General features: G+C 52.0%; 1 protein-coding gene across 1 annotated transcript in view; it reads left to right on the top strand.

The window, feature by feature from the left end:
• Nucleotides 1–17761, top strand: part of PRICKLE2 (prickle planar cell polarity protein 2) — a 52610-nt gene that overhangs the window by 6341 nt on the left and 28508 nt on the right. Inside the window, exons 4-6 of the mRNA XM_006779154.2 lie at nt 916–1119; nt 4120–4306; nt 9183–10055. Of these exons, the coding sequence (XP_006779217.1) occupies nt 916–1119; nt 4120–4306; nt 9183–10055 (1264 nt within the window). The remainder of the gene's footprint in view (nt 1–915; nt 1120–4119; nt 4307–9182; nt 10056–17761) is intronic.

Below are 17761 nucleotides of genomic sequence, written 5' to 3'. Positions count from 1 at the left end.
TTTTGTAGCATAGTCTTTCCTCTGTCTGATCACATGATCGGGCTCCCAGAGCCAGTTCCATGAGCTCTTTACTCCTTTTTCTAGAAAGCATTTCAACCCACGGGAGGCCCATGATGTAGGAAAGGTTAGGAGGTAGCGTTTCTGCTCTGCAGACAATGTCCCCAGAGCTCTGCCCCTCATGTGGGGCCCTGTTACTGGACCCTCAGGCTGTGAACCTCATGGTCAGCAGAGATCCTGCCCCCGGACCCACTGCCTCACACTTGATTCCTCCCTCAAAGGCCCTCAGACCATATCTGTTCTACCCTAACCCCAGCCTTAAGCACGGGTTACCGGGGACTCTGCCTTGCCCCGTTCTGGATGGGGAAGGAGCTTGGGGAGGTGAGTGGGAAGATGACGGAGGGACAGGGAAGAAGCCCTTTCCAGAGGCTGGTCTGAGAAATGGTGCCTTTTTAATCAGGATTATGTAAAAGGATGCTAGCGGAGGCAGGCTAAGAGAAATAGTTAAAAGCGGGCACATTTGAATGAACCCACTCCCCTTATCACCTTACAGCCCCTCTCCTGCCCTCAGCCCCCACAGCCTCCTCCTCCTCCTCCTTCTCCTCCTCCTCCTCCTCATCTTAACCCTGTCTGTGCCTCCGGATGGAGTTTGTATAAGTGTGTCTTCTGATGCAGAGTTTTCCTCTTTCCCGCCTCTGTGAGTCCTGATTTGCTCAGTTACTTAACCTTCATCTTCCTTGGTGGCCCTACACAAGGAGAGAGGGGGAGGCAGCACGTATGTACAGCAGGTCGCACAGGGCCCCGTGGGAACATAAGTGCTTATGGTCGATGACGGGTGGAGGTGGCGGCCGTTTGTCACCTGTGCGCGGTATGAGCGATGGGAGCGCTGTTCACACTCACGTTTCCTTTGCCTCGCAGTGCGGAGGCCAGATTAACGGCGGGGACATCGCCGTGTTCGCGTCGCGCGCCGGCCACGGCGTTTGCTGGCACCCGCCCTGCTTCATATGCACCGTCTGCAACGAGCTCCTGGTGGACTTGATCTACTTCTACCAGGACGGCAAGATCTACTGCGGCCGGCACCACGCCGAGTGCCTGAAGCCGCGCTGTGCCGCCTGTGACGAGGTCAGTGCGCTCCCGGGGGCTGGCAGCCCCGCCCGCAGCCCACTGTGGCATAACCCACACAGGGGAGTTGGGGGAGGGGGGGAAGGGCTGTGGTTTCTGCAGGGAGGAAAACCACAGGCCACTCCGCCTTCCTATATTAACCCTTCCCGAGAGAAGTCCCCATCCCGGGTGGCTGGTCTGCATCACTGAACGCACAGCCTCATGGACCCAGTGGGAAGGCAGTTGGTTTCTGTAGCTGAGGTGACTCCTGGCACTGGTCCATTCAGAATGTTAAAGAAAAGAACCATGGTATCGTGCAGCTTTAGATTTCAGCCCAAATCCCAGGGAGTAATCATCAGTAATGATGCGCCACTTATATCTTTAAAAGCTCTGTTTTCTGAGCTTCAGAGGGACAGTTTGGTTTGAGAAGAAAGCTGGTAGCATTATTTAATTTTCCCACAACTTATAGAAGTTCTGATGAGGGTCCAGGAGGCCGATGGATACTGCCTTTGGGTGCCTCTGCCTGCACTCTGAGAACTTGAATTTGCTACCCGGAGTAAGACAGCAGACAGGAACACAAGCCAGGCTTGTGCTCACTCACGCCGGAAGCACACCCAGATATGACCTGGGAACTGGAAGACTAGAACACCTCGTTTAGCTCTAAAGGTTTGGAGCTTATAGGCTCAATAAAAAAATTTGTAAGAGTTTGGAGCAGAAAGGAGAATGTTCTAAAGCTGACCACTATGATGGGATTCATCGGGGGAAAGGTCTTGGACAGGGGTTTCCTCCTGCACAGAGTGGATTTTTGGTTCTCTCTACCCTGTAAGCAGAAATGTGGGACTGTATAAACAGTACTCTCTTTTTTAGCCAGAGTTCACTACCCCCTGGGCAATTCTTCCTTATAAATTGTCCAGGAGAGATTCGCTCTTCTAGGAGGAAGTTGATCAGCCTTAACTAATTTGGATTCTAATGCTAATGGTGATGTTCTAGAGAGACCCGCTAGACAAGAAGTCTGGAAACAGTTCAGGTCCAGCTCGGTGATCCTAGGCAGCCGCTTTACCTTCATGCCTCAGTTTCCAAATCTGGAAATGAGTGCTCATAACACAGCATTATGTTACTTAATGGCATATAGAATATGATGCTTTAAGACAGCGGTTCTCAGCCTGTGGGTCGCGACCTCTTTGGGGGTCGAATGACCCTTTCACAGGGGTTGCCTAAGACCATCAGAAAACATATATAATTACATATTGTTTTTGTGATTCATCACAATGCTTTAATTACATTCAATTTGTAACAATGAAAATACATCCTGCATATCAGATATTTACATTATATCGGTACTGTATTCCTTTCCATGGCTGAATGATATTCAGTCGTATGCATATGTCAGATTTTGTTTAGCCATTTTTCAATTGATGGACATTTAAGTTCCCACTTTTAAACAATTATGAACAATGCTGCTATGAACATTCATGTACAAGTTTTTGTGTGGACATGTATTTCTAGTTCTCTAGGAATGGAATTGCTGGGTCATATGAAAATTCTGTTTAATTTTTTGAGGGAATCCAAACTTTCTTCCAGAACAGCTACACCATTTTACATTCCACTGTCAATAAATGAGGATTCCAGTTTCTCCACATTCTCAACATTTATTGCTTATCTTTTTTATTATAGTCACCTTGGTGGCTGTAAAGTGTTGTGCCTCGAATATCCTTAACAGCTAATAATGCTGAGCATCTTTTCATGTGTTTATTGGCCATTTGTGTATTTTTCTTTTTTTAAGAAATGTCTATTCAAATTCTTGGCCCATTTTTTTAAATTATGTGATTTTTCTTTTCACTGTCGAATTGTAACTATTTATATATTGTGGATACTAGTTTCTTATCAGATACATGATTTGCAAGTACTTTCTCCCATTTTGTGGTTATGTTTTCATTTTCCTGAAGATGTCCTTTGAAACACAAAACAATTTAACTTGGATAAGGTCCAATTTATATATTTTTTCTTTTGTTGCTTACGTGTTTAGTGTATCATACCTAAGAAACCATTGCCTAATGCAAGGTCATGAACATTTATACGTGTGTTTTCTTCTGGGTATTTTATAGTTTTTGGCTCTTTAGGTCTTTAATCCCTTTGAGTTCCTATAGTGTGTAGTGTGAGGTAGGGGTTCTGATTCATTCTTTTGCATGTGGCTCTCCACTTGTCCCAGCCCCATTTGTTGAAGAGGCTATTCTTCCCCAATTGAATGTCCTTGACACCCTTGTTGATAATTAATTGGCCATAAATGTTTGGGTTTATTTCTGTACTTCCAGTTCTATTCTGTTGATCTATGTGTCTATTCTTATACCAGTACCCACTGTCTTCATTACTGTAGTTTGTAGGAAGCTTTTAAATCGATGCTTTAGATTTTTAAAAACTCTACATTAAAGGTCAAAACAAAAATGCTCTGAGGGCAACAGATATTGCACATGAAGGTGGCTCATGTTAAGGCAACAGTGAGTGGTGACAAGTAGGACCAAACTGAGAACTCACCACTCACCTGGGAGCAGCAGCGCCTCTTCCCACCCAGGCTACTCGGCTACACAGGGATATACACTGCGTGTTGCCACATATGATATACTCAAAAGATAAACCAGGATTCCAGGTGTTTATATGGCATTTCCCACTTTTTAAAAATACTATGTATAGGTCAGGTAAAACAGATACGTATGTTCAAAGTGCCCATGAGCTGTCAATTTTGGGTCCTACTCTATATTCTTCATATTTAGGACATTCTTTCTCTTATTAAAATGTGGTTAAACTAATCACAAGGCCAGACTGAAAACCATGTTTAATTGTACTTCAGGCAAATCCAAATGTGGGAGCTGATTAGGTATAGAATGAGCATATTCTGATCCACTTCTGTTTAACAACTTGTCAGGAGGACAGCTTTCCCACCCTTCTAGTCTGGGCCCCTCCCTGTCCTCATGTAACGTGCATTCTCCTGGCCGGGTCCTAACCATCTGGCATCCCCATCTCCAGATCATCTTCGCTGACGAATGCACCGAAGCCGAGGGGCGGCACTGGCACATGAAACACTTTTGCTGCTTCGAGTGTGAGACGGTGCTGGGCGGCCAGCGCTACATCATGAAGGAGGGAAGGCCCTACTGTTGCCACTGCTTTGAGTCCTTGTATGCGGAATACTGCGACACCTGTGCCCAACACATAGGTGAGGCTACGCGTGGGGCTCAGCCCGGTCCTCCTGGGACTGGACCTTCACTGTGTCTGGTGTCATTAGAATCCCTTTGGGTGCAAATGGTAGAAACCCAACTCATACTAGCGTAAGTGAATAAAGGGACTCTCTTGGTGTACATTACTAGAAAGGCCAAGGCGTATGTTGACATCAGGTAGAGATGGATCAAGGGTTTGAACAAACTCTTTTTCTCCCTCTGTGTCTCTCCTTGGCTTGCCTTCTGTTGGCATCCTTCGGGAGCAGGCTGCCTTCTCATGGTGGCCACAATGACCCTCCACTTATGTGCATCTTAGCAATTGTATCCTGTAGAGGAGTGGGGCTATGCTCTTCCAGTATCCAAGTCAGGTTCTCTATATAGGAGACCCATAGGCCCTGGTCTGGTCATGTGTTCTGCTCTGGAAACAAGAGAATAAGGGGTTCCTATTGGTCTGCCTGAGTCATAGCCCCACCCCTGGGTGGGACTATGTGAGGTACAGCCCCACTACCAAGGGAAGGGGAGGGGCTCAGAAGGAAAATATAAACAGATGTCTTCCACTGCCTCCCTGGAAAACTCGAGTGTTAATAGAGGGAGGAATCAAAGCAGCTTTCTTGGTAGGATAGTCAAGAAAACCAAATGGCTTCTGGCAAGCATGTCTGAAAAAAAAAAAAAAAAAGGCTGACCCAGCCAAATCAAAGCAAGAAAACCTCAAATAGCCCATAAGCTATAAACTCCCCAAATAAATGGCAGTTCTGAGATGGTGAAAATCATTTTCCCTTTGCAAATACTAACCAATTTGTTCGCCCTCCAACGCCATTCCGGTCATCTGTGGCTTCTTCCTTCAATTTGCCTGTTCTGGCACCTTGAGAAAGAGCTGCCCTTTAAAAAGAAAGGAAAGCTGGCCGGGGATGAAGGTCTGTGAGGCCAGCAGCTGGTCTTCCTGTGGTCTGTGCAATTCCAGGCAACGTGCTCAGATGCTGCCAGCGTCTCACCTGCGGTGGGTCGATGGGGAGGAAGTCAGAGATTTCATCAGGGACAGGGAGAAGTGGCTTTGTCTCCCCGGTTCAAGCATGTCAAACTCAAAGGCTAACACGGGCCAAATAAACGAGGCATGCTGCCCGTGGGGCGTGAGTTTGACATGCTTCCCTGGTTCATCAGAAGTGATGCATTCAAATATAAAAGCAGCTAGTCATTTGGAGGGTTTCGTGCGTGGATAGAAATCACAGCTTTGTGGACAAGGCACCTACGTGTGCTCAGTCCTTTGTTGTCGGGTGTCCGTCCCAAACGGCCTGCTGCTGGGAGGCCTTCCCGGGCGGCGGCCCCGCCAGGCCCAGGGCTGAGCACCGCTGTGCTGACCTCTGCCCAGCAGCATTCCCTCCTGGGGCCTGAGGGACGCCCAGCTTCCTTCCCCAGCCCTAAACACCTCATCTCCAGGGCCTGGAGCCAACCAAGAATCCCACAGCTTTCACTCTCACAAGGCCAGAGCAGTCAGAGATAAGCTTCCTTGAACGGTAAGCGTTAGGGAATGGGCACCCTGGTTTGGACAAGTGTCTGGGCCCGTGAGGAAGGGCGGGGGTGGGACGCTGTCAGGGGAGACAGAGCACCTGCCTGCCCCACATTCTCGCTGTGGGTTCTGAATAGGTGCTTGCTCAGGTGAGAGGGGCTGAGTGTACAGAAAACGTGCTCACAGCGGCGATACCCTTTCCCATCAGTGTTTCTGTGTCTTCTGTCCCTTTCCTGGGGGGCGTCAGAGCCGCTCCATGCACTGCCACTGCAGATTGCGCTCAGTGGCAGGAAGAGAGAAAATCTGACCGACCCTGCCCACAGCCGCCACCCCTTAGTAGGCCCCGCCTTCTCTCTTCACTTCTAGCTATTCGAGAACGGTGATTGGCGTTCCCTCTTCTTTCCTCCTAAATCCATAAAAAGGTGTGTGTTTTACCAGAAAAGAGCTCCGCGGCCTGCAGAACCGTCCCTGCTGCGTTAAAACGCTGCCCCTGATTTTTTTGTTCTAGGCCCACTTTCCTGTAAAACGTAATTTCCTGCGGTGGTGAAGGTATGCTGTGTGTATCATGCATACCACAGTCCCTGGTGCTTTCCTCTGACCACATTCTGCAAATATTCCGTATTTATATAGCTGCTCAGAGCAGACCTGCATCAGGCCGCTGTTGCTAGGGCAACGGTACTTTTGCCTGCGCACAGCAAACAGTCCTATAAACAGAGGGCGGCTGTGGCAGCAGTAGACACATCGCCCTCAGAGAAGTACTTAAAGGGCTTAGAGGGGAGAGAAAAGAGCACTTACTTCCCTGGACCGGCAGAGCCCTTTCCAGATGTTCAGAGTTCAGGGGCAGTTCAGGGTACCATGTGACTGTCGCTGATGTTTATCAGGGACCACGTTCGGCTGCCGACTGGGCCATTTTGTAACACGCCTCCCGGCCCCTCCCCACAGAGACCCAGCCTTCTGCGAGGCCCCCACCCCCAGAAGAAGACCCCTACTGCCTATCTGAGCATGTTTCCTCGCAGAAGCAAAGAGAAGCACGGAGAAGCGGGTGGAGGTCAGGCCTGTGACGGGAGGGGAGGCTGCAGCTGCGGGGATCTGTGCCGAGCAGGAAGGAGCCCACAGTGAGAACCCAGGGCAGCCAGGAGGGCAGTTCAGGTCCCTGGAGGAGAGGAGAGAGAGAGGCGGAGAGACCAAGTCAGCCTGAGTTCTCCCCTGGGCTGCGTCCAGGCAGCGGCCATCAGAGCCAAGAGGGAGACAGGCATTAAGACCTAAAAAAATACAAGACGAGAATAGTTACAGGCAGGGGTCTAAGCATTCTCTGCATATTAACTCCGTCAATCCCCACAATAACCATGAAGTAAGTGCTACAATCACCCCTGTTCCTTAGGGAGAGACGGAGGCACAGAGAGATGGAGCCATTGCCTAGGGCCATGGTCGGCAAACCACAGCTCGAGAGCCACATGAGGCTCTTTGACCCCTTGAGTGTGGCTCTTCCACAAAATACCATGTGTGGGCGCACATACAGTGCGATTGAAATTTCGTGGCCCATGCGCAGAAGTCGGTATTTTGTGGAAGAGCCACACTGAAGGGGCCAAAGAGCCGCATGTGGCTCGCAAGCCGCAGTTTGCCGACCACTGGCTAGGGTCACACAGCCGGACAGCGGCAGAATCGGATTTGAACCCAAGCTGATGGAGCTCAGCATCTTCACAGCCACTGGAATGTCAGAGTCTCACTCACCTGCCAGGGTGCTGCCCTCCCCGGCGTCCTGCCTCAGCCAGTTCTCACCCCTGTGGGGAACGCGGTGCTGAGTGGAAGCCAGCTGTCCAGTGTCCCACTCCCCTTCGGGTGGCCCTGGTGGCGGCTCCTGTCCCTCTAACAGTCCCCTCTGGGTCCCTAGGGCTGACTCCTAAAGAAACCAAGACCCTTGGCTTGGGGAGGAGCCCAGCAGAGAGGCCTGTGCCCTACGCCTCACTCTCCTGGGCCCGGGGCCGGGAAGTGAGGGTGCACCAACAGGGCAGGAGAGCTGCCCAGTGTTGGCCTTCTCTTTTCTCTCCGCTTTTGTTCGCCGCCTCTCTGGACAAGGCTCTGAAAGTTATTCCTGCAAAGGCTTAGGATTCTTAACCACCAAAGGGGAAGGATCATGTCAGTACTGCCTTTCAAAAAGACCTTCATGTCAGACCCCAGAGGTCCCCTTCCTTCCCACAGTGATTGTGGGGTTTCATTCTCAGCAGGCTGTCCCCACAGGATGGGCCCCCCACAGCTCTGCCTTTCATTCTGCAGCCACTGTCATACTCCAGCCCCAGGACTCCTCTTGGCCGGGTGCAAGTCACCTACCCACCCTGAACCAGCCACTGGGCTGGGAGACACGTTCTTTTCCTGGCCAGTACTAGGTCCAGGTGTAGCTTTGGGCAGCTGCAGGGTGGCAGGGAGATGGGGCCCCATGGGGAGACTAAGTCCTATAACTGGAAGAAGGCAGAGCGCTGAGAGCAAGGGCAGGGGGGCTGTGGGCGGGTCTCACACAGGTGTGAGGAGACTGTGTATACCAGCGCTGCCCGGGACCAGGACAAAGTGGGTACCCTTCCGAGTGGTATACACTGGCGGAGGGATTCAATTCACCCACCAATTCAGCATATGGAGAGCCCTTCGGTGCCCCGGCCACGCTCCTGGGGGAAACAGAGAAACGGGATAATGGTCCTAGAGCGTCGCTGCTGTGGAAGGAGAACTAGTGAACAGGTGCATGTGTGCAGCCCGATGGCAGGCAGATGATTCTATAAAGAGAAATGCAGCAGGTGGGGGTGGGGGGTGACGGAGAGGTGTCAGTGGGGTGGACAGGACAACTTCCCCAAGGAGCTGACCTCTGCGCAGACTCCTAAGCAGAGTGAAGGAGGCGGTACCCATGTGGTGGGAAGGGCAAGACTTCCTGGGTAGATCCCATCTGTGACTCCCAGCTGTGTCACATTCGGCTGGTTCTCTAGCCTCCTGTGCCTGTTTTCTCATCTGAAAAAAAATGGAAATGATGTGAGGCACCTCCTCATGCCTGGAGGGTTGTATGAGTTTACATCTATGCAAAGCATTTGTCCTCCGTTGCTATCATGATGCTGTTTGTCTGGAGAAGTGTGCCCCGGGCAGGATTCATGGCAGGCCATTCTGACCTAGTTTCTCGACTCAGAGCAAATGAGTTACAAGGAACCGCCTGGAACAAGAAGGAGGTGCGGGTGATAGGACATGAGTACCATTAACGAGGGGCCTGGCCACGGGTGTAGTCACAGGGGATCCTGCCACAGGTGGAGCCCCGGCCACACCAGGATGTGTAGGTCTCACAGTGCAGTGAACAGCCTGAGCCGCTCGTCAGCCTCTCCCGTGTCTTCTCTCCTCAGGGATCGACCAGGGCCAGATGACCTACGACGGCCAGCACTGGCACGCCACCGAGACCTGCTTCTGCTGCGCTCACTGCAAGAAGTCCCTCCTCGGGCGGCCCTTCCTCCCCAAGCAGGGCCAGATATTCTGCTCCCGGGCCTGCAGCGCCGGGGAGGACCCCAATGGCTCGGACTCGTCCGATTCAGCCTTCCAGAATGCCAGGGCCAAGGAGTCCCGGCGCAGCGCCAAAATCGGCAAGAACAAGGGCAAGACGGAGGAGCCCGTGCTGAGCCCGCACGGCCAGCTGCAGGTGAGCTCCAACCGGCTGTCCGCCGACGTGGACCCCCTGTCGCTGCAGATGGACCTGCTCAGCCTGGCCAGCCAGACGCCCAGCCTCAACCGGGACCCCATCTGGAGGAGCCGGGACGAGCCCTTCCATTACGGGAACAAGCTGGAGCAGGGCCAGCCGCAGAGCCCCCTGCAGCTGCTCAGCCAGTGCAACATCAGAACTTCCTACAGCCCCGGGGTGCAGGGGGCGGGCGCCGCGCCCGACATGTGGGCCCCGCACTTCAGCAACCCCAAGAGGAGCTCGTCCCTGGCCCTGAAGGGGCACGGCGGCAGCTTCATCCAGGAGTGCCGAGAGGACTACTACCCGGGAAGGCTGCGGTCCCAGGAGAGCTACAGCGACATGTCCAGTCAGAGCTTCGGCGAGGCCCGAGGCAGCATCCAGGTCCCCAAATACGAGGAGGAGGAGGAGGAGGAAGGGGGCATGTCCACTCAGCAGTGCCAGACCCGCCGTCCACTCAGTTCCCTGAAATACACCGAGGACATGACGCCCACGGAGCAGACCCCTCGGGGCTCCATGGAGTCGCTGGCCCTGTCTAACACCACAGGTAGGTTCTGTTCCCCGGCAGGCACACAGCCTGGATGGCCTCGGGGTGACCTGATGCCGGTCCCCAGGGTGTGCATGCTGTCCAACTGTGCGCCCCCGCCAGCAGGTCACTGGGGAAGATGCACCCAAGTCTCAGATGGCTTCTGTGACCGGGTTCCCGAGAAGCAGAGCTGAGGCAGACATCTGGGTGCCTGTGACGTGTGGAGGGTGCTTCCAAGGAGGGGCCGGGGGTAGGGGGGGACACAGGACAGGGAGGGGGAGGAGCCAAGTGAAGGGTGCTGTGGGGACAGGAGCCAGCTTCAGCCTGACTCACGGGGCTCTGGGGATGATACCACCCAGTTGGTTCCCTCTTGCAGAAAAGGGGCTGATGTTGGCGCCACCATGTCAGTCGGTCATTGGGTTTGGGCTGCTGGCAAGCGACTGGGACACGAGGCTGTGGGTGTGGCATGGGGCAAGGCAGCTCCTGTTGGTCAAAGGCGACATCCAGGAAGAGGGACAGCTGTGAGCCGGAGGCCGTGCTGCCTGGGCACCAACACGTCCACAACGCGTTGTTCTGAGCCCAGACTCTCATTAGGGAGCTGGTTTTAGTGTGCAGACAACAACAAAAGAGGCATGGACAGAGCTGCCAAGGGCAAATGTGGAGAGAACAGAGAGAGAGAGTGGACCTAATGCCCACCCTCTCCAGCCGCAGTGGCTGGTTCGTGTGCGTGTGGCGACGTGGAGATGCTCCCTAGGCTGGCGCTACTCCGAGGGCCTGAGGCCCAGGCTGGCCGCAGTGCCCAGCGAGATAAGGACTGAAAGGACTGTTTAGGGACTCGTAGTGCAGTCTGACAACACCCAAGTGCATGTTTGTTGTGCTCATTTTTGGGCCCCGCTGCCCACCAGCGAGGGTGTTGCAGAACCCGTGGTGCGTTGCGGGAGTTGCATGTGGCGTTGCTGTGTATGAGTCCTGTTCAGAAAGGCACCCGTCAGTCCACAGCGGATTCAGAATAAGCTGGTCCGTCACCACGCATCGCTTGAGAAGTACCGCTCTGAGATACACTGCGCGTATCTGCTCCTGGTGGCCTGGCCCCGAGGAGGGAGACCACACCTACCGGGTATAGCGGATCCCACAGCCCAGTGAGCCTGGGTGGAGACCGGTAAACTGGCGCAGGTGAGCTCCTGCTGCGTGTTGCCACATGCAGTTATTTATTCACTCAGCTAGTGACACAGCTCTTGCCATGTGCCAAACATTGTTCTAAGCACTTTATAAATATTCATTCGGTTAATTATCACAATCCAGTGAGGGAGGAAGACTATTAAATTCTCATTTCAGAGTTGAAGAAACTGAGGCAAAGAGAGGCTCAGGGACTTGACCCAGCTTTTCAAAGGTGGGGGAGGGCTTGAACCTGTGCACGTGACCCCATGTGACTCCTAATCACCAGGCTGCAACCTAACATGAACCCATGCTGTCAAATCTCCCACTTGCTCAGACAAGGTAAAGCTGTGCACTTGTCCTCGCTGGGTGGCCCAGTCGGTGGGAGCATCATCCCGTGCACCAGGGGGTGTGGGTTCGATTCCCAGTCAGGGCACATACCTAGGTTGTGGGTTCGATCCCAGTTCAGGGTGAGTGCAGGAGGCAGCCAATCCATGTTTCTCTCTCACATAGATGTTTCTCTCTCTCTCTCTCTCTCTCTCTCTCTCTCTCTCTCTCTCCCCTTCTTCTCTCTCTAAAATCAATAAAAATATATCCTTGGGTGAGGATTAACAAAAGAAAAAGAAAAACCAAGAGAATGAGTGTTCTCTTCTTGTGGAGATAGCTTTAAAAAAATTACATTTTTTAAAAATGTGAAATCTAGGTAAACTCTCTGCTAACAGGCAGAACGCGTCGCTGAGGTGCGGGATGTCTGCGCGTGTGTTTCTAGCTGTTGTCCCCCTCGAATGCTTCCACACCTGTGTTCTCACTTGTCCTAGAGGACAAATAGCACACATCCTCACCCCCGTGTTTCAGATGGGAAAACGCGGGGCCTTGGGGACTAAGCACCTTGCTAATGTCGTAGAAGTGAGCACTTAGTGCGGAGCGATGACTGCCTGGCTTCCAGCCTGGCTTGCACTGTTCTCCGAAGATTTATGTGCTGTAATTGTGTAAGAGGCCAGGAGATAAGTAAGTCAGCCTCCAAAGCAGCGCCTCAAAGCGACACCACCTGCATCCCAATCATTAGCTGCTAGATTCAAACATGGACTCCAGGCCCCCAGTGCCCCCGCAGCAGAGCCTGCAGAGGTGGGACCCCGGAGCCTGCGATTTAACCAGCTCCCTGCTGAGAACACTTGTTCCTGGGTTTCGTCTGTTCTTATTTTCTTGTCCTCACCCTGGAACTTATGGAGCACTCAGATCTGGGAGTTGGGGAACGTTGGAAAGGCCACGCGGGTACATTTGAAGAACATATAGTCTCTGATCTTAAGAAAGAGGCAGGGACTTTAGACCCGGGGTTTTCTATGGCTCCTTGGGCAAAGCAACTGGTGCCCCTCTGTCTCTGAGCATTGGAAAGCAGCGTGAGCCATGTCTGATGCAGCCGAGAAAAAGTCCGTAGAGCAGCGCTGCCCAGCATGGTAGCCACTAACTACATGTGACCATTGAAATTCGAATGAACAAAAATTAAATGAAATTATAATTTCAGGCCATCAGCTGCACTGGCCATATTTTTAACTGCTCAATAGGAATGAACTAAATTTCAAATCTCGTTTCTTTTTAATCAGTTTAAATTTCGATAGCCACGTGTAGCTAGCGGCTACCCTGTTGGACAGCACAGGCGAGGGAGGTGAGCAGCAAAGGAGGGAGGGTGGACATGCTCACAGGAGCGCTGGCTTTTCAGAGTCCCGGTTCATTAAGGGTTTGGAGCACCAGTTACGGAGTCACTTCGGGGTCCAGACCCAGCTTCATCAGTGTGAGCTCTGTGACCTGGAGTGAGTCACTGCAAGTCCGTTAGGTTCCGTCTCCTCGGCCATGACAGTTAGTGAATAATCGTACTTCCTCTCGAGGGTTTTTGTTAGAATTAAATGATAATGCATTTAAAATCGCTAACATAGTTCTTGACACATCTGACCCTTTAAATGGTTACCTGGTACCTTTTTATTTCTGTTGTTTCTCTCTCGTCTCAAACATGCCAGTGCATAATTTGGCCTCTAGACCTGTTTTAGCGGCCGCAGCTCCCTTGTCCACCAGCCGTGCACATCTGCACATATGTCCAGGTGTGAAGGTGCTCCGGTGGGCTCTCTTCCTAACCAGCGTGGGAGGAGCGTGGAGACAGGGAACGAGAGAAACCCATTCTGTGCTCCCGTGTTTCCGTGGATCTGTCAGGCATAGCCTAGATTCTAGGCCCTAGAAGAAAGATTGCCACTAGTATTCGAAACGCTGCTTCACCGCGTGTCACTGGAGCAGACCCTACACTGTACGTAGCAGCCACCAGGGCCGCGGTGCGGACTAGCGGGGAGTCCGTCTTTGTTGCCAGCTTGCATTGTTGCATTTGGGTTTTGCCAGAAAACTCGGCAGTCTTTTGGGAAGGCAGTGTCTGAACTGCCGGAGCATCTTTAAACCCTAGAATCTCAGCCTGTGAGTAACACGTACGTGTCACGAAGGGCTTAGTGGCAACACCTTGATCCTTTGATGAAAGCTAGATTTCAGGATAATGGATTTTTCCCCCATGGTCAGCAACTTACCTTATTGAATATGTCTGTAATGTTTGATCTGGCACGAAGCATGATCTTTCTGTGGGCACCGTTTTTCCTTAGAACAGATCTGGAAAAACAGATCGGCCCAGTAGTGTGCCAGCCTCAGATGTGGCTGTGGCACCTCCCGGTTTGGCCAGAACTGGGAGTGTGCGTCCCTCCTTGGAAAACACATTGTATCCCTACGTTCACAGGGAGTGAGTCAGCAGGCACGGTCACCCCTTACACAGCGCGAGGGGGAGCCTCGCAGAAGCCTTCCCTGAATGCAACTCCAAAGCAGCCTGCAGCCTGCATGATCACGGTATTTGAAACAGTCATAACATCCATGACAGCTAATATGACTAGGTGTTCACCATGCTCTCGGTATAGTTCTAAGCACCTTACAGTATGTGGACTAACTCACCACCTCCCTGTGAGGTAGGTAGAGTTGTTAGGGGCCCATTTTACAGGTGAAATAGGTGAGACACAGGTGTAAGTGGAGGAGGAGGAGGACTCAATCGTGGGTGCTCTAGCTCCAGAGCCTATGCCCTCAGCCATTACCCCATGGCAGCAGTGAGTGATAACGATGACAGTAACTGATGATAATCACTACAGACCACTGACTGTGACCTGACATACTATTGACTTCATCGCTAACATAACCCTCCCAACAGCCCTGTGAGATACAGCTGATTATTACACCCATTTTACAGATGAGTACACTACAGTTCAAAGAGTTGTCACCTCCCCTCAGTCACCACTGATGGCCAGGCCCTGACCCTGGATGAGTGGTCTGCAAAACCCTTGCTCTTCACCTCTCTGGCGTGCATCCTCACGTGAAGGGTCGTGAACCCACTCGGGAGATTTGCACTGTGGCTCAGTCGAAAGGGACAGGACTCCTTTTCCTGTGGCAGCAGTTTGCGGAAGTGTCTGTGTGGCTCTGGCAGGGCTAGAGGGAAACTCGAGAGCACAAGTGTCCAGTGAGAGCTGAATGACAGGAAGCAAAGGTGGCAGTTCCGACGGTGTGCCCGGTCAGAGACCAGAAAGACAGAGGAGACACGTGCAGGTCTGGCCCCAGGCAGGGGCAGCAGTGCAGAGGAGACTAAGGCTGTAGTGCAGGGCAGGGGCATGGTTCATGTCGTCACAGGGGCCAGGCGTACAGCAGACTTGGAATTGGGACCAGTTGCTGCAGGCAGAGGCCGCACCATAGGACAGCTGGTCCCCGGAGAAGGGCCCGGGAATGTAACTATCCTTTGGGGATCAGCCGATTCTGTGAGGAGTGGTTGGGTCAGGGAGAGCCGGCACCTGTGAGAAGGGGATGCAGGTGGGAAAAGAGAAAGATGGTTTCTGCTCTTTCATTCAGCCAGCCAGCCTTGAGTGCCTGCCCTGTGAGCTATAGCAGAACGAATGAGTTGGAAATTGGACTTTGCAGATTAATCCCTATGTAACTTGGGCAGCTAGCTTATCTATTCTGTGCCTCAGCGTCCTCATCTTTGAAGTAGAATGACAACAGTGCTTTGAAGGTTTTGTGGAAATTAAATGAGTTAATCTGCATAAAGAATTTGGGACAGTGCCTAATACCCTCCAAGTGTTCAGGGAATATTAGCTGTTATTACCATTGGTCCGTGCCATGCCCTGGGCAAGGGGCTGTGGGTACACTGCTGAGCCAAAGTAGACATGGGCCTTGCCCTCCCGTACCGCACAGTGTAGCGGAGTTTAATAGATAGATAGTAACAATCTAACTGTGTGATAGGAAAGTCCATCTGTGGTAAATGTGGGGCTAGGAAGGCATATACAAAGAGGGATATGGCCAAGTCAGGAGTTCAGAGATGAAATCCTAAAAAAGAGATGCTTAAGGGAGAAGGGGAGGAGCATTCCAGGCAGCAAGAGCAGCATATGCAAAGGCCCTGTGGTAGCCAGTATAAAGAACTAAGAGAAGGAAGGGTTAGATGGTGGAGACACATTCAGGATATTTTAAGGGTTTGAGCCTTTCCACTAAGTACAATGGAAAGCCCTGGAAGTTTCAGACAAATGGGGAGGGGAAGTAACATGGTCAGATTTGCATTTGTTAAAGATGGCTTGTCTTCCCTGTGAGGAATTCATTGATCAGAAGAAGGCCAATGCTGATGCAGGGAGGCCCATTAGGAGGCAGTCCAAGACTGTGCAGCCAGGAAAGAGGTGAAGATGGCAGCGGCCAAGGGGTAAATAGGGTGGAGACTGAAATAAGAGGATGAGGGTGACTTAGGAGAGGAAATTGGCAGAGGTTCCCAGTGTCCCTGGGGGAAGACTTCTGGGAGCAAGAAGAAGATGAATTTGAAAACAGAAATGGATAAATTTGCCTATTCTGTGATTTAATTTTGTTGTTGTTGTTAATTCTCACTTAAGGGTATTTTATTTTTCCATTGATTTTTTAAAGAGAGTGGAAGGGAGGGAGAGAGGAAAGGGGAGAGCAAGAGAGAGTGTGAGAGAGAAACATTGATGTGAGAGAAACACTTTGGTTAGTTGCCTCCCACACATGCCTCAACTGGGGCCAGGGATCAAACCTGCAATCCAGGTACGTACCCTTGATCAGGAATCAAACCCAATACCCTTCGGTGTACCACCCAACGCTCTAACCACTGAGCAGCACCAGCCAGGGCTTCTCTGTGATTTGTGACCCAGACCAGCACCCGCTGGAAGTGCATGTGTCCTTGACCAGCATGTGCAGGGACACAGCAGGAACAGAAGTCTGAAAGGGCCTGTGGCCGCCTTGGAACGTGTTGCATTGTTGGGGCACGTCCACGCCTTTAACACGCATCACCTACACACCTTGACAAGGAAACTTGGTTGTGCAACACGGAGATGCACTGATTGCTCGGGGGCAGTGCGGGAGTTTTCGGCGTTGCTGGCAAAAGAAACGAAGGAGAAAACAGCAGTGTGGGGATCTGCAAAGGCTCGGTGCACCAAGGAGGCCTGACACGGTTTTCCTCCTTGTAATGCGGAACATTTCTCCTATTCCCCTGCATAACTTGGATACCCATCCTCTAACCCAGTTTCTTTCTTCTTTTTTTTAAATATATTTTATTGATTTTTTACAGAGAGGAAAGGAGAGGGATAGTTAGAAACATCGATGAGAGAGAAACATTGATCAGCTGCCTCCTGCACACCTCCCACTGGGGATGTGCCCACAACCCAGGTACATGCCCTTGACCGGAATCGAACCTGGGACCTTTCAGTCCACAGGCCGACGCTCTATCCACTGAGCCAAACCGGTTTCGGCCCAGTTTCTTTCTTTAAACTCTTGGTTGAACCTCCTGGGCAGCAGGCACCTGGGACTTGCCACTTGCGTGGCCACCCTCAGCCCCCCTTGTTCACGCCCTCCCCGGGGGAGGATATGTGCCCAGGCTGGTTGCACAGACTTGAGACCCTCCCGTTCACCTTAAGCCCCATCCGGTGGCTCCCGGGCCAGCCTGGGAACTCCTTAGCAAATGCCTGGGGATTGTCTGTTCACGGGAATTACAGAACTCTTAGTTGCAAGTGTCAGAATCCCAACTCCAACTTGTGTAAACAAATGAGATCTCTTCTAAGTCAAGTGACTGCAAAGTTCACAGGGTTTTGGTTCCAGGCCCAGCTGGGTGCAGGTGTCAGCAGGACTGACGGCACCAGCCTCTGCTTCTCTCTCCCCTGCCCTTGCTTCCCCGCCTGGCCACTGGCTCCGCTCTCAGGCAGGCTCTTCCCGGGGCAGCAGAGGTGGCTCAGCAGCTCCCAGCTAACGTTCCTTAGGTCAAGGGGTGTGGGGACTGCGCTTTCTTAACAGTGTCACCGAAAGTCCCAGAATGAAGTCACATTTGCCTGACTTGGGTCATCTAGCAATTGTTCAGCTAACTCCTGTGGCCAGGCCTGAGTCACATGCCCATCCTGGGAGCCAGGCAATGGGCTCAAGACCAAAGAGATTGCAGGGAATGAGAAAGGCAATGGGGTGAAGAGTTGGGGAACGGGGGCACTTCTCAAAGGGAAACCGAGATAATATCTTCAAAGGAAGAG

The sequence above is a fragment of the Myotis davidii genome, unplaced genomic scaffold (genome assembly GCF_000327345.1).
Source record: "Myotis davidii unplaced genomic scaffold, ASM32734v1 scaffold189, whole genome shotgun sequence".
Classification (NCBI taxonomy): Eukaryota; Metazoa; Chordata; class Mammalia; order Chiroptera; family Vespertilionidae; genus Myotis; species Myotis davidii.
This window is presented reverse-complemented; position numbering and strand designations above follow the sequence as displayed.